Genomic DNA, 14450 nt, shown 5'->3' with positions numbered 1-14450 from the left:
AACTAAAAATTCATTACCATTGATTCCTCAACTTATCAAAATGTGTAGTTATAGTTATTTTCATCAATTTCGTCAAAACTTTGTCAAAATAAGTTATGTTGGAATAACCATTTATATAATTAGGGTCCCTCCAAAATGTGTAATTATGGTAATTTTCGTCAACTATATCAAAAAATTTGTCAAAAAGAGTTATATTGGAAGGACCATTGTTATAATGAAGTTAAAGTTAAGGGATCATTTCTCCAGTTGAATTAAAGTTGAGGGACCGATGGTAATGAATTTTTAGTTGAGGGACCATAGTTGCACGTTTTGATGAGTTGAGGGACCAATAGTAATGGATTTTAAGTTGAGGAATCATTGCTCCAATTAAGTTAAAGTTTAAGGATCATATCTACAATTTACTCTAGTTTTTAAGTATGGCACACAACTGTGGAGCCAAAAATATTCACTAAGCGACACGTGGACTTTTGACAAAAGAAGACAAAACTACCCTTGAGGCATACCGGGATTCCTACGCGCAAGCAGCAGACAATTATCCCTCAACCAAGTCAAAAGTACCCAAAATAGGTATAAACTTAAAACCTAATTTATTCATATATTTCTCATTTCATTATTTAGCTAAATAATATACTTATTCCTTCCTAAAATCATAATAATTGACTAATTAAGGGATTAATTACCTAATCAATCCCTTAATTATCAATTGAAACACCCATCCAAACCTAAAACTACTAAAGTGGCCGGCCAATCCCATCAAGAAAAGTAAACCATCTTATTCTCCACATTTTCCACTATTTTCCCTTTTTAATTACCCTAATTAACTAGCCAATTAATTCCAAAAACCACCAAAACATTCATTTTATGTTTAAATAGCCAAATAAATTGGCTAATTAAATCTAAATCAAATACAAAAACCCTAGCTAGGCCGGCCACCCCTATACCTATAAATAGATTCCAATACTCTAGCAAAAATCCCAAAATTCTCTAAACACTATTTCTCTCTAAATTCTAACTTTGACATCGGAGGTTCTTTGGCCAAAGCCCTCCCCATTCATCGTGGGCGCGAGAGGCTTGTTGCCATAACCAAAGGTGTTATTTATTTTGTAGGTGCAATTTTGTCCAAAATCAAGGAGGAAGAAATTTGCATCCACAACAACCTCTTTCCTTGATGGCTACCAGATCAAGGCCTTGCTTGTAATCCATCCAATTTTCCTTATTTGTAAAGTAAGTTTTAGCTGACGGCCTTAACCATTCATTAACTCATTACTCGTCGACCTCCTAGTGAATGATTCTGTTCAAAGCTCTAGTATGACATGTTATTTTTATCTCTCTCGTCACGTAATTTTAACATTTATTAAAATATAGAATATGTAAAGGTCATGGTCTAAAATATTCATAATATCCCTATATTTCCATCGAAATTTTCGTGTTTTTGGACTACCGATATTTCCGATATCATCGATATTTTAGACCTTACTAAGTCACTCATGTATCTTACCATGCAATGTATAAAGTGTAAAATATTGTACTAATTCATTATATATAAATGATTATGGTGTGTTTAAACTGCTTTCATTAATTACTATATATTTCCATCGAAATTTTCGTGTTTTTGGACTACCGATATTTCCGATATCATCGATATTTTAGACCTTGCTATGTCACTCATGTATCTTACCATGCAATGTATAAAGTGTAAAATATTGTACTAATTCATTATATATAAATGATTATGGTGTGTTTAAACTTCTTTCATTAATTACTACATATTTTCTACACTCACAATGTTTGCCAGCTCGCTATATAATCAACTTAAATCAGTTATATGTATCATACAATGCATTTCTTTCCAATTTTTTATGATAAACTAATAGATAATTGACTAAATAAACATGCTGAAAATTTTCAATAAAAATTTCTAAGTTTTTCTTATAATTTCCATGTTTTTTATTTAATTTTTATCGATATCGATAATATTCAGATATTTCCTTCAAAATTTCCGTATTTTTAAACTATCGATATTTTTGATATTTAATATTTGGGTCCAAGCAGGCTCCAGCGTGTCGATAAACAAGTGGGCATTTTAATTTGTATTTGCATCGCCGTCATCGGAGATGAATAAAACAATGAGGAGTTTAAGGGCTGTTTTGATATTGCTATGCTTTGAAAAAAAGCTGCGGTGAGAATAAGCGGTTGTGCTGTGAGAATAAGCGGCTGTGAAATAAAGCCAGTAGAGTGTTTGGTAAACTTTTTTGTGAAAGTGTTTTTGGAAAAAAAAGCAGGATGATAGTGTGTCTTTTCATTAAAGGAGCACTGTAGCTCCGTGTGCTTTGAAAAAACTGGCTTTTTTTCAAAGCAGCAAATAGCAGCTTCAGCTTTTCCTTTGATTTTCAGCTTATTCTCACAACAGCTTCCAAAATAAACCTTTTCTTTTCAGTTTACCAAACATAAAAATGACCCTTAACTTTTTTTCACAGTGGCTTTTTTTTAAATCACCTCAATCCAAACGGGGACTGAGTAGAAGAGAAGGCTCTCACAGGCTCACTGAGAATGCCTGCGAAGCAGATGGCCAGATCCAAATCCCCAGTGCTTCTCATGCTTCTGGCTCTCCTCGCCCTCTCCCTTATCTTCCTACTCTTCTCCTTCCACAGCCCCTCCACCGCCGACCCCTCTGCCATCCTCCACCCTAACCAACCCACTTACAAACCCGAAACCTCCTTCGTCGCCTCCCTCGAGCGCTTCCTCCTCGCCCACAAATCCCGCCCTTCCAAGCCCCGCGATGACACCGTCCTCACAACGCCCACCCAATCCCAACTCAAGCACCTGGACGATCTGGTCTTCCAGAGCGACAGCCACAGGTTGTACGCCGATCCATACTACCCGCTTAGCTTGCCCATGAGGGTTTACGTGTACGACATGCCCAGCAAGTTCACTTACGATCTCCTCTGGCTCTTCCGAAACTCTTACAAGGAGACCTTCAATCTCACCTCTAATGGCAGCCCCGTCCACCGCCTCATTGAGCAGGTTTTACTTTTTGTACTTGTTATTGTTACTAATTCCTTTTTAATTTTCTTAATGGAGTATTTGGATGCGGATGAACTGAATTGACGGGGCTAATTTTGTGCAGCATTCAATCGATTACTGGCTGTGGGCGGATTTGATAGCTCCGGAGTCAGAGAGGCTGTTGAAAAGCGTAGTGAGAGTGCATAGGCAGGAGGAGGCAGACCTCTTCTACATCCCATTCTTCACCACCATCAGCTTCTTCTTACTGGAGAAGCAGCAATGCAAAGCACTTTACAGGGTCTGACTGCCACCCCTCCCAAGGTTTCCCTTAATTGCTTGCTAATTGCTGCACATCATCCATACATATATATGTGTGTGTGTGTGTGTCATAAGTTCATAACATATCTCACATTGTTAGCATCATGTAATGCGCATTTAACTTAAACCTTTGTGCCCTTCTGCGTGTTCGACTGTATTTTGACCCTTTCGTACTGTTAAACTTATCTAGTACTATTGTTGTTATTTGTGTACGAAGGAAGTTGTCAAGTGGGTCACCGATCAGCCTGCCTGGAACCGATCCCAAGGACGGGATCATATTCTTCCTGTTCACCATCCCTGGTCTTTTAAGTCTGTTCGCCGCCTCATGAAGAATGCAATTTGGTTGCTTCCTGATATGGACTCCACTGGCAACTGGTCATTATTCCACTTTATTTCCTTCCTGAGCTCTAAATTCACTAAAGATCATTACTCCGCTCAAGCTGGTTTAACTCTATTTTGCTCTACTTATAGGTACAAACCTGGACAAGTCTATCTGGAGAAAGATCTAATTCTTCCTTACGTTGCGAATGTTGATTTTTGTGATGCGAGATGCATATCCGAGACTCGATCCAAGAGAACAACCTTGCTCTTTTTTCGCGGCCGGCTTAAAAGAAATGCTGTAAGCCTTTTGACTTATTTTTGGCTACAAAATGTGTTGATTTGAACTGAACCTGCTGGAAGTGATATAACATTTTCTTTCGGGATTAATTAAAGCAAGAAACGCGTACACTAAAGGAGGAGTTAGGCTTGAGTGCATTCAAAACAATTTTAAATGATAAAAGAACGTGCGTAGGATATAGAGGCGAGGTCTTTTCCGCAGTTAATGGATATCACCGTCAGTGGACTAAAGAATCATTGTGGGATAAAATTTTGTCCCATTCTCAGCTTAAGAACGTCTGGCTCTTATTCGCAGATGCACAAAATGTATTTCAACACGTATAGCTAATTTATTGTGTTCTGATTTCAGGGAGGGAAGATACGCTCACAACTTGTAGCAGAACTAAGTGGTTCTGAGGGTGTAGCTATAGAGGAAGGGACAGCAGGAGAAGCAGGGAAGTCAGCAGCTCAGAATGGAATGCGCAAGTAAAATTTTTTGGATCCTTGCCCTGCTTTGTGATGTAATTTCATTGTATCATCGTTAATTTAGTTGAGTTGGTTTCTCTGTCAGGTCTGTCTTTTGCTTAAGTCCAGCTGGCGATACTCCATCCTCTGCTAGATTGTTTGATGCCATTGTTAGTGGTTGCATACCTGTTATAGTTAGTGATGAACTGGAACTTCCTTTTGAAGGAATACTAGATTATAGGAAGGTATGTATGCCTAAACGTTCAGATTATTGCTCATGGTAATGTCTGTCGAAATCCATCTTTCATGGTGTTTACTTATATCGTTGGTCGTCTACCCATTGTATTCAACAGTTGCTTTTTCATCCTTGCCTGCAGATAGCTTTATTTATTTCTTCTAGTGATGCTGTACGACCAGGTTGGCTTGTAACATTTCTAAGAAACATTAGCCATGCTCAAATAGAGGAAATGCGTCAGAATCTTGCCAAGGTCTGTGACTGAAAATTTGAAGTGAAATGTTATTATTTTGTTGTTGCTGCTATATGTATTCGTATATCTTGTCAAAAGGTTGGAGTAGACATAAATCTTCACGGGGACTGATTTATACTATTTTTGTCTTTCCCAGTACTCAAGACATTTCCTCTACTCAAGTCCAGCCCAGCCCTTGGGTCCGGAAGACTTGGTTTGGAGAATGGTATGATTATCTTGGTCGACAAAACTGTATTGTTTATTACACGCAGCTGCATAAACAAACATAAGAAGCCTAACTCCGGTTTAGAAGTATTGATTTAAGGTTGGTTTGTTGTGCAACAGATGGCTGGTAAGTTGGTTAATATAAAGCTTCAAACCCGGAGGTCTCAACGAGTGGTGAAAGAGTCGAGAAGTGTCTGCACTTGTGATTGCAAGCGCGCCAACTCTACAATCGCAGGTCACTTGTAACTGTAATTAAAGCTATGTGAAAAAACAAAAACAAAATCATATTTTCATCACAAGGAACAACCGGGAAGAACCGCCGTCATTGTTATTCTTCAATCTGGATCTCAGAGGCGGCAACGGTTTTTAGCATGGGGGTGTAGGATAAGATTGGTCATAGGTGCGGTCTTGGCATATCTTAGGTCATTGGGAGCGGAGCAACATCAGTTGAATGAATGTGTGGGAATGTCGAGCTCGGCCCAATGTAGCAGTGTTGATAGCGACATGCTCTATGTGTATCTCAATTCTCAAGTTCAAATTTCAAATGCGTGTTTGGAAAAGGCATCATCTCTCAATATAATATGAATCTCTCTTTCGTGAAAGCGTTCGTCATTCATACGACTGTACGAGCTTGGTTTGGTAAGTGGTTGGGTTGGGTTGGGTAAAGAGACCAAATAAAGCATGTTTTTGGTTTTCCCTCTCTCTCTCTCTCAAAAGTTCAAAACGAAGAAAGGGCAAAGCGTGGGAAAGCGGTGGGGAATGCATGTGCTTGCTTGAATCGGGGGGCCCACGCGGTCACCATCTTTCATGAATACGCCGAGGACCGAGGCAGGAGGGGCGGGCCAACAAGAAAGACGACCCTTATCGGATTTTGCTCCTCATATTAATGATCCTATCTTATTAGATTAATATAAACTTGCTAAATCTTCTCAAACCCACGTCATAATCCCATTTGAAATCTTTATGTATATATTTTTTTCGCTTATTTTTAGCTATGACACATGTACTCTTCATCAAATATGACTTTATCCCGTTACATTACATGCTGTCTCATTTTACTATTTGTACTATTTCTTCATCTCCACTTTACGAATATTGTCTAACTTTAACACAAGTACTCTTCCTCAAGGTTTCTCTTTGTCTTATTTCATCAAATAAGTTAAGAGAGTTGTTAGTTGTGTTGACGTGGCATGGACGATTTAATCTTTTCAACTATGTTGGTTAGGTGACATATGCTATGGCATGTTAGAGGAATCCAGGGGTGATGGGATTTGAGTCAAACTCAAATTAGGGTATGATTTCTCCAGATTGAGAGAGAAATATAAGAACAGAATGTTGAATTTCAAGATTTGTGAATCAATTCCAATGTTTTCGGATCCCTTTCCAAGGATTCTTAGAGTTGTATCTTGAGAGACTCTACCTCCATTGCTCTCCTCTTCTTTATTTTTCTTGATTGAAGAAATCAAGCCCTGATTTGACATCCCAAATCCCTGCACTCGTAGGTTCTACAAAAATAGTTGAAAATACTAAATTGCACATGCCAAAGATAGTCATCATTCTTGATTACATGACCATTAAGTGGCCAAAATAACGAAACTGAATGAAAAAATCGTTAAAGATGCAATATTTTTTTACTACAAGAGAATAGTCTACACTAAATTAAACTATAGCAAGTGATATTTGAACACAAAATTTTATACGCATGACTTTTAACTAATTGAGTTACAAGCCACTTGCAAAAGATGAAGTGATTTAATAAGCAATTATTTGCGTTCAAGTAGTAGTTTTCAAACATTATCTTATTCATTGGTTCGCAAGCATTGTAAGTATAATTGTTTTCTATTTATTTAATAGAATTATACGTATAAATTATAAACGGAGAAGGATATAAAAGAAGATGTGTTGTGGCACCGATATCATGACAGATATGCCATGACAAATCGCACCGATGTACGTAATTCGTGCATATATTCATGAGTCATGACTGACAAGCAAAAACCAAATTTATTAATTTACTACATAGGAATAGGATAAATTTATCTTTGGCTAGTGAGTATTTATATCAAAGTAAATACGAAGGGAAGCGTTGCCACAATACTAAATCATTTTTTTATAAGATGAGAGATTGCCCTTGCATCTTTAGTCATTTTCCATTCCTCATAGTATTGCATTGCCATTTGGTAACCGAGTGGAGTGGAGTCTCTTCCTCTTGTCTTGGTAAATTGGTAATACAGTTGTGTGTATGTGTATATAATTATTAGTTAATGTGAAATTTACAGGCTTTCTTTCTTCTTATTCAAACCAAGTTTGATTTTGATTTCACAAATATCTCCTCAATACCCTTTTCTTTTTTATTTCTCCTTTTTTTGTTTTTTTTGCTTCATGAGATAAGAATATGAGATAGAGAAACTCAAAACAATGCAATGGATTATCGTAATTGAGCGGTTAGTGTTTGGCATGCAGGTGTCACCGAACTAGATCATCTGAACATTTCTTTGTATTATTCGAATGAGGATCCTCTCCGGATTCTCTTTGTGAGGATCCCGAGATCTTCCAATCACGTTCGTTCATCGTAAATCGTGCGGTCATTTTTCGTCAAGTACTGTTTAAATTCAATTTAAAATAAAAAAATTATAATGATTTCTAACCGTACGATGTACGATGAACATACATGATTAGAGAACTCTCAGAATCCTCACAAAGAGAATCTGAAGAAGATCCTCATTCGTATTATTCTCTTTTGTGTTTGGGCAACCGATATAAAGTGCTTAATCTCATTATACTTTTTATAATCACATTTTTTGAAAGGATACTTTTTATAATCACATGAACCGGAAAGGATAGGAGAGTGCCTTCTTTTTAAGTATTTAGTTACTTCCCTTTGACCTTCATTTACCCTTACCCGTTTGCCTTTTACTTTCAACCTTTTATATGCACGGTTATCTACATATTGACTCTTTCTTTATATATAAAATAAAAATAAGAAAAACTACCGGTTTTTGTTTAACCATTCTACAACTATGTTACTTCAAAAATTCAAACTTTTATTTTATTTTAAAAGGCGGGTGACAATGTTATTTTATTTTAATATTCCCTGTCCAAGTTTCCACCCATAGAACGAACGAGAGAGTCAAAACCTTACCATAAACTTACGGACACTGCAAAATCTGAGATGGTGAGGCTTCCCATTTTCTTATTGGCAATAATAATAATAGTAATAAAAATAGAAAGACACCCAATCTTAGACTGTCACACGCAATTCATAACCATTAAGACTAAGCATCCATGAATGAGTCTTTCTTTATTTCTAAATCAATAATATTAGTAATCAATCAAATAAATAAATGCGATATAAATCCACAATTCGCCATTGAAGGAAAATCTGCTGAGAGGGAGCCGGCCATCCACCGCAATTCTAAGTCATACCCACCGACTCTGAACCTTCTCTTTAGTTAAATCCCATTGCATACATGAATCTTTTGTTTTTTTCTACGATACCACTGTAATATGAATCTAAATTCGAATTCAATCAATAAATTATATAAAGTGCTAATTATACTTTTCAATATATACTCAAGAGATATTCAAGAGATAGCGAGTGAGAGAATCTTATGTCCAAGCAAACTTATAAAACTTTCAATATAAAATTAGAGGTGAATGGAGCCATGATGCAAAAAGTGAATATAAGAATTTTCATGTTGCGTGAGGGGGGGGGGGTTTTGACCCGGTAAGCCGTGATACGGACAACATATTTTGTGCTTATTGCTTAGATTAGGAAGTGTGTTGAAAAAATAAAAAGATTTCACATCAAATTTGACAAAATGTAATATAAAATAGACATTTTAATTTTTAATTACATCAAGACATTTGATGATGAAAACTCCTCACTTGTTGTGGAAGTAGGCGAGTAAGATGGAAATTTGAGACATTTGAATGTGATTAGTATTTAGTAGTGCTTTGCCTCTCTAATTTCTTAGAAAATACTTAAAAGTTTAAAAATAATAGGTGAGAAAAGGAGTCGATACAAGAGACAGACCCGTTTGTATCGACGTGCTTGCTTAGTCCTGCTCTCGAGTCACGACCAAGTCCCCCAAGTACCAAACCCCCATTTGAACCCATTCGAGAAGACAAGATATTTTCTCTTTCTCCCCTTGTTTCTTTTGTTCTCAAATGCTGCTGCTGTCCTCCTACTACTCCAGACTAGATAGATACATAACATAACGCAACGGACAATTGTGGAAAGAGAGAGAGAGAGAGAGTGCCGACTCGCCATCTTTGAAATTTGAATTGAACAATTCCCCTTGAGAGTTGAGACAAAACCCCTTGGCTTTCGTTGAGTCTCTTTGCAACCTTTACCCTCACCCCCCCCACACACATGTTTCAGATATCTCTCCTCTTATAAACACTTCGCATTTTGTTAATCGTTCCACCTTCTTTTCCTTTCTTCTCCCATTTTCTTTCACCCCTCTCGAATCGATTCGGACATGCTCCGATTTTTTCTCCACTAGACAACCAACGAAGAAAAAGGTAAAAACGCTTTTGTTTTTCTTCTTCTTGGTCCGTTTGGTTGCTGGGGAAAATAATGTCCATGGATTTCTGATGTGATGTGGTTTCTTAGACTAGCAGCTGGTTGCTGGCTTTCAAGATTTGGGGGTTTACTTTACTCACCCGATTCGATTCGATTCGATTCGATTCCATGTGATGTGGGTTTTTAGTGTAAACTTCCTACTTGTACTCGGTGTTTCCTGCGTTTGGTTGCTGAGGAAAATAATGTCCACGGATCACATTTTGACTTTGCGTTGCTCTCTGTTGAGTTTTGATATTTACAAGATCCGTTGTTGATTTTATTTTCTTTTTCAATTGTCCTGATGCAGTTTTGAATTTCTTTTTCTTTGTGAAAAGCAGCAACTAAGGATTAACCACGGCTAGTGGTTCAAAAATGGCGTCCAGATCGTTTAAGCCGAGCCGCTCGGATATGTCATCAAACTCTGATATGCCTGATTCCAACAACAAGACTCCAGTCCCTCCAACTGTGACATTTGGCCGCAGAACGTCCTCGGGTCGCTACATCAGCTACTCCAGGGATGATCTCGACAGTGAACTTGGGAGTGGTGAGTATATGAACTATACAGTGCACATACCACCAACCCCGGATAACCAGCCCATGGATCCATCCATCTCACAGAAGGTTGAAGAGCAATATGTGTCCAATTCCCTTTTTACGGGCGGATTTAATAGTGTTACGCGAGCTCATCTTATGGACAAGGTGATCGAATCTGAAACAAACCATCCTCAGATGGCTGGTGCTAAAGGTTCATCATGTGCAATTCCTGGCTGTGATGCAAAGGTGATGAGCGATGGACGCGGGGAGGATATTCTTCCTTGTGAGTGTGATTACAAAATATGCCGGGATTGCTATACAGATGCTGTGAAAACTGGGGGTGGTATTTGCCCTGGATGCAAGGAACCGTACAAAATCACAGATTTGGATGATGTGGGTGCGGATAACGATGCACGGCCACCGCTCCCACTTCCTCTGCCAAAAGTATTGTCTAAAAATGAGAGGAGATTGTCCCTGATGAAGTCAACAAAGTCAGTGCTAACAAGGAGTCAAACTGGGGATTTTGATCACAACCGGTGGCTCTTTGAAACAAAGGGAACTTATGGGTATGGGAATGCCATATGGCCCAAGGAGGGAGGTTTTGGAGATGATAAAGAAGATGAAGTCGTTGATAGAGCAGAGTTGTTTAACAAACCATGGAGGCCACTCACGCGGAAAATAAAAATACCTGCAGCTATTATAAGCCCGTATAGGTACATATCTTACCTTATGCTTGTCCACTCTTTACCTCCTTAGCTAAAGATATACTAGGTTATGATGGCAATCTCATATGCAAAACTTTAAACTTCAACACATCACCATGCCACATCTGACTTTCGTTGAGATGCATTTCTACATTAAGTGATAAGAAGATCCCTAGAGTACACATATGTAGTCCCATGACTGTAAGCGTAAGGTAGTGATCACATGTGATCAATGGTTGATGTTTTAGATTGGAGAATGCTTTCGACCTATGTGTCACCGCTCCAAAATTTAATTGTCTAATGAGCAACATCTTGGTGTAGTTCTACTGATAGATCGATAGCTCCATGACCAGTTATTTTGCATGGAAGTTGCTTTATTTTTTCATGTATATATAGTGTGTATTCATAAAGTGCATGCTTATGCTATTGTTTATAGATATTTCCAAAATATCCAGACTCATTCGCTGTTTATCTGCCTGGTGAGTGGTGATATTCCTTTTGAGGTCATTCTTTTCATTGCCCTGCAAATAATTGCCTTTTTTTTCTCTCTGTTACTTATGTGTTCACAGGCTTCTTATTTTTGTTCGTATGGGTGTCCTTGGGATGTTCTTGGCATGGAGGATCGATCACCCAAATACTGATGCAATGTGGCTCTGGGGAATGTCAATTGTTTGTGAGATATGGTTTGCTTTTTCTTGGCTTCTTGACCAACTGCCGAAGTTCTGTCCAATCAATCGCTCGACAGATCTTAATGTCTTGAAGGAGAAATTTGAAACACCTAGTCCCAATAACCCCTCTGGGAAATCTGATCTTCCAGGCATAGATATCTTTGTGTCCACTGCAGATCCAGACAAAGAACCACCACTTGTCACTGCAAACACTATCTTATCTATTCTAGCTACTGATTACCCTGTTGAAAAGCTAGCTTGCTATGTTTCTGATGATGGAGGTGCCCTTTTAACTTTTGAGGCCATGGCAGAAGCTGCTAGTTTTGCTAATGTATGGGCACCATTCTGCCGTAAACATGCTATTGAACCCAGGAATCCTGAATCCTACTTCAGTTTGAAGAGGGATCCATACAAGAACAAAGTGCTGCCTGACTTTGTCAAGGACCGAAGAAGGGTAAAACGTGAATATGATGAGTTCAAGGTTCGGATCAATGGACTGCCTGAATCTATACGCCGACGATCAGATGCTTATCATGCTCGGGAAGAAATCAAGGCCATGAAGCTTCAAAGAGAGAACAGGGAGGACGAACCAGTGGAGGGTGTGAAGATTCCCAAAGCAACGTGGATGGCTGATGGAACGCACTGGCCAGGGACTTGGTTGACTGCTTCACCCGAGCATTCTAAGGGTGACCATGCTGGTATTATACAGGTATTCCTCTAGTCCTGGTAACCTATATTATTTTGTTCTAACTGCAGATGATTTATTGTTCTTACATATTTTGTATGTGCACACTATAACAAGTAGGGCAACATGAGGGCTAACATTTATTTGCCATGCAGGTGATGTTGAAACCTCCCAGTGATGAACCGCTGCATGGAGCTGATGATGATGCTAGGCTCATCAACCTCACAGATGTTGATATCCGTCTTCCCATGCTTGTTTATGTGTCGCGTGAGAAACGCCCAGGCTATGATCACAACAAGAAGGCAGGGGCCATGAATGCCCTCGTTCGGGCCTCTGCCATCATGTCCAATGGCCCGTTCATTCTCAACCTTGACTGTGACCATTATATTTACAACTCTCAGGCAATGAGGGAGGGCATGTGCTTCATGATGGATCGTGGTGGTGACCGCCTTTGTTATGTCCAGTTCCCTCAGAGATTTGAGGGTATCGACCCTTCAGACCGATATGCCAATCACAACACTGTTTTCTTTGATGTCAATATGCGAGCTCTTGATGGACTTCAGGGCCCAGTTTATGTTGGAACTGGATGTCTCTTTCGTAGAGTTGCCCTTTATGGTTTTGACCCACCTCGGTCAAAAGACACTCACCCTGGTTGTTGCAGTTGCTGCTTCTCTCGTCGCAGAAAGAATACCTCTGAAGAAAACCGATCCTTAAGAATGGGTGATTCTGATGATGAAGAGATGAATCTCTCCCTGCTGCCTAAGAGGTTTGGGAACTCAACTTTCCTCATTGATTCGATTCCAGTGGCAGAGTTCCAAGGTCGTCCACTAGCAGATCACCCAGCTGTGAAGAATGGACGCCCACCTGGTGCTCTCACCATTCCCCGTGAGCTTCTTGATGCCTCTACTGTTGCAGAGGCAATCAGTGTCATTTCGTGCTGGTATGAAGACAAGACTGAGTGGGGAGAGCGCGTAGGGTGGATTTACGGATCAGTTACTGAAGATGTGGTCACTGGATATAGGATGCATAACAGAGGATGGAAATCAGTTTACTGTGTGACCAAGCGAGATGCATTCCGTGGAAGCGCTCCTATCAATCTTACAGATAGGTTGCATCAGGTTCTGCGCTGGGCTACTGGCTCAGTTGAGATTTTCTTCTCCCGCAACAACGCGCTCCTAGCCAGCTCAAGAATGAAGTTTCTGCAAAGGATAGCATACCTTAATGTGGGTATCTACCCCTTTACCTCCATCTTTCTTATCGTCTACTGCTTCCTCCCGGCGCTATCCCTCTTCTCGGGTCAGTTCATTGTGCAGAACCTCAACGTTAGTTTCCTGACTTACCTTTTGGCTATTACTCTCACTCTATGCATGCTTGCCATCCTTGAGATTAAATGGTCTGGCATCGAGCTAGAGGAGTGGTGGAGAAACGAGCAGTTTTGGTTGATTGGAGGGACTAGTGCGCACCTTGCTGCTGTGCTTCAGGGGCTACTGAAAGTAATTGCAGGGATTGAAATCTCTTTCACCTTAACTTCAAAGTCGGGTGGCGATGACGAGGATGATGAGTTTGCTGACCTCTATATTGTGAAATGGTCCTCTCTCATGATACCGCCGATAACAATCATGATGGTCAACTTAATCGGCATAGCAGTTGGGTTCAGCCGCACAATATACAGCGAAATACCAGAATGGAGCAGGTTAATTGGCGGGGTGTTCTTCAGTTTCTGGGTATTAGCGCATCTGTATCCGTTTGCCAAGGGGTTGATGGGGAGACGAGGGAAGACGCCCACCATTGTTTATGTGTGGTCAGGGCTCATTGCGATTACCATCTCTCTTCTTTGGGTGGCAATCAATCCCCCTTCGGGTGCCAGCGGAATTGGGGGATCCTTCACATTCCCGTAGAAAGGGGGTCGTTCGTGTACTGTTAAATCTTGTGTGGAGTTACATTTCTTTATTTGTTTGATACCTGAACAAGTCAATCTTGCTTGTTCCTCCGTTTGAATTTTGTGTAGCAGACTAGCAGTAAAAGTAAGGAAGAATGATGGGGACCAAACAGAGATAGGAAGGAGGGATATGGATATATGATGTTGTCGTCTTAGTTTTCTTTTTCTGGCATTTTATGGATGCTTTTTAATCAGTGTTTCGCCTTCACTTTCACTTGCTACATTCCTAATTCCTTGGCCATTTCATACGTTCCTCACTTTTTATTCTTCTCACTTGA

At 39.5% G+C, this 14450-nt stretch overlaps 2 protein-coding genes across 5 annotated transcripts; both read left to right on the top strand.

The window, feature by feature from the left end:
- The first annotated feature begins 2062 nt into the window (after nt 1-2062).
- Nucleotides 2063-5677, top strand: LOC103440024 (probable arabinosyltransferase ARAD1). 2 transcript variants are annotated; one of them, XM_070825057.1, is made up of 10 exons: nt 2063-2141; nt 2519-3024; nt 3128-3301; nt 3539-3696; nt 3793-3940; nt 4289-4404; nt 4490-4628; nt 4761-4871; nt 5008-5076; nt 5196-5677. In XM_070825057.1, the coding sequence occupies exons 2-10, from the start codon at nt 2551-2553 to the stop codon at nt 5319-5321; spliced, it is 1515 nt and encodes a 504-aa protein (XP_070681158.1). In that variant the 5' UTR covers nt 2063-2141; nt 2519-2550; the 3' UTR covers nt 5322-5677. The 2 variants fall into 2 exon arrangements, with proteins under 2 accessions (XP_070681158.1, XP_028962104.1); XM_029106271.2 differs by lacking the exon at nt 2063-2141 and having other exon boundaries at nt 2487-3024.
- A 3335-nt stretch (nt 5678-9012) lies between these two features.
- Nucleotides 9013-14380, top strand: LOC103440025 (cellulose synthase-like protein D3). Of its 3 annotated transcripts, XM_017333196.3 has the most exons (5): nt 9273-9602; nt 9694-9883; nt 9981-10889; nt 11450-12257; nt 12389-14380. In XM_017333196.3, exons 3-5 carry the CDS (start codon nt 10015-10017, stop codon nt 14129-14131), a joined length of 3426 nt encoding a protein of 1141 aa, XP_017188685.3. In that variant the 5' UTR covers nt 9273-9602; nt 9694-9883; nt 9981-10014; the 3' UTR covers nt 14132-14380. The 3 variants fall into 3 exon arrangements, with proteins under 3 accessions (XP_008376925.3, XP_008376927.3, XP_017188685.3); XM_008378703.4 differs by lacking the exon at nt 9694-9883 and having other exon boundaries at nt 9013-9602; XM_008378705.4 differs by lacking the exon at nt 9694-9883 and having other exon boundaries at nt 9215-9602; nt 9950-10889.
- Nucleotides 14381-14450: the final 70 nt, after the last annotated feature.

The sequence above is a fragment of the Malus domestica genome, chromosome 07, assembly GCF_042453785.1.
Source record: "Malus domestica chromosome 07, GDT2T_hap1".
Taxonomy (NCBI): domain Eukaryota; kingdom Viridiplantae; phylum Streptophyta; class Magnoliopsida; order Rosales; family Rosaceae; genus Malus; species Malus domestica.
This window is presented reverse-complemented; position numbering and strand designations above follow the sequence as displayed.

What these genes read in the sequence shown, in the direction of transcription:
- LOC103440024 (XM_070825057.1), top strand. Translation starts at nt 2,551, where the DNA reads ATGCCTGCGAAGCAGATGGCCAGATCCAAATCCCCAGTGCTTCTCATG. An exon ending in AATGCAAAGCACTTTACAGG is followed by an intron (nt 3,302 to 3,538) that starts GTCTGACTGCCA and finishes TTGTGTACGAAG; the next exon opens with GAAGTTGTCAAGTGGGTCAC. An exon ending in GCCGGCTTAAAAGAAATGCT is followed by an intron (nt 3,941 to 4,288) that starts GTAAGCCTTTTG and finishes TTCTGATTTCAG; the next exon opens with GGAGGGAAGATACGCTCACA.
- LOC103440025 (XM_008378703.4), top strand. Translation starts at nt 10,015, where the DNA reads ATGGCGTCCAGATCGTTTAAGCCGAGCCGCTCGGATATGTCATCAAAC. An exon ending in GCTATTATAAGCCCGTATAG is followed by an intron (nt 10,890 to 11,449) that starts GTACATATCTTA and finishes ATGTGTTCACAG; the next exon opens with GCTTCTTATTTTTGTTCGTA. An exon ending in ACCATGCTGGTATTATACAG is followed by an intron (nt 12,258 to 12,388) that starts GTATTCCTCTAG and finishes TTTGCCATGCAG; the next exon opens with GTGATGTTGAAACCTCCCAG.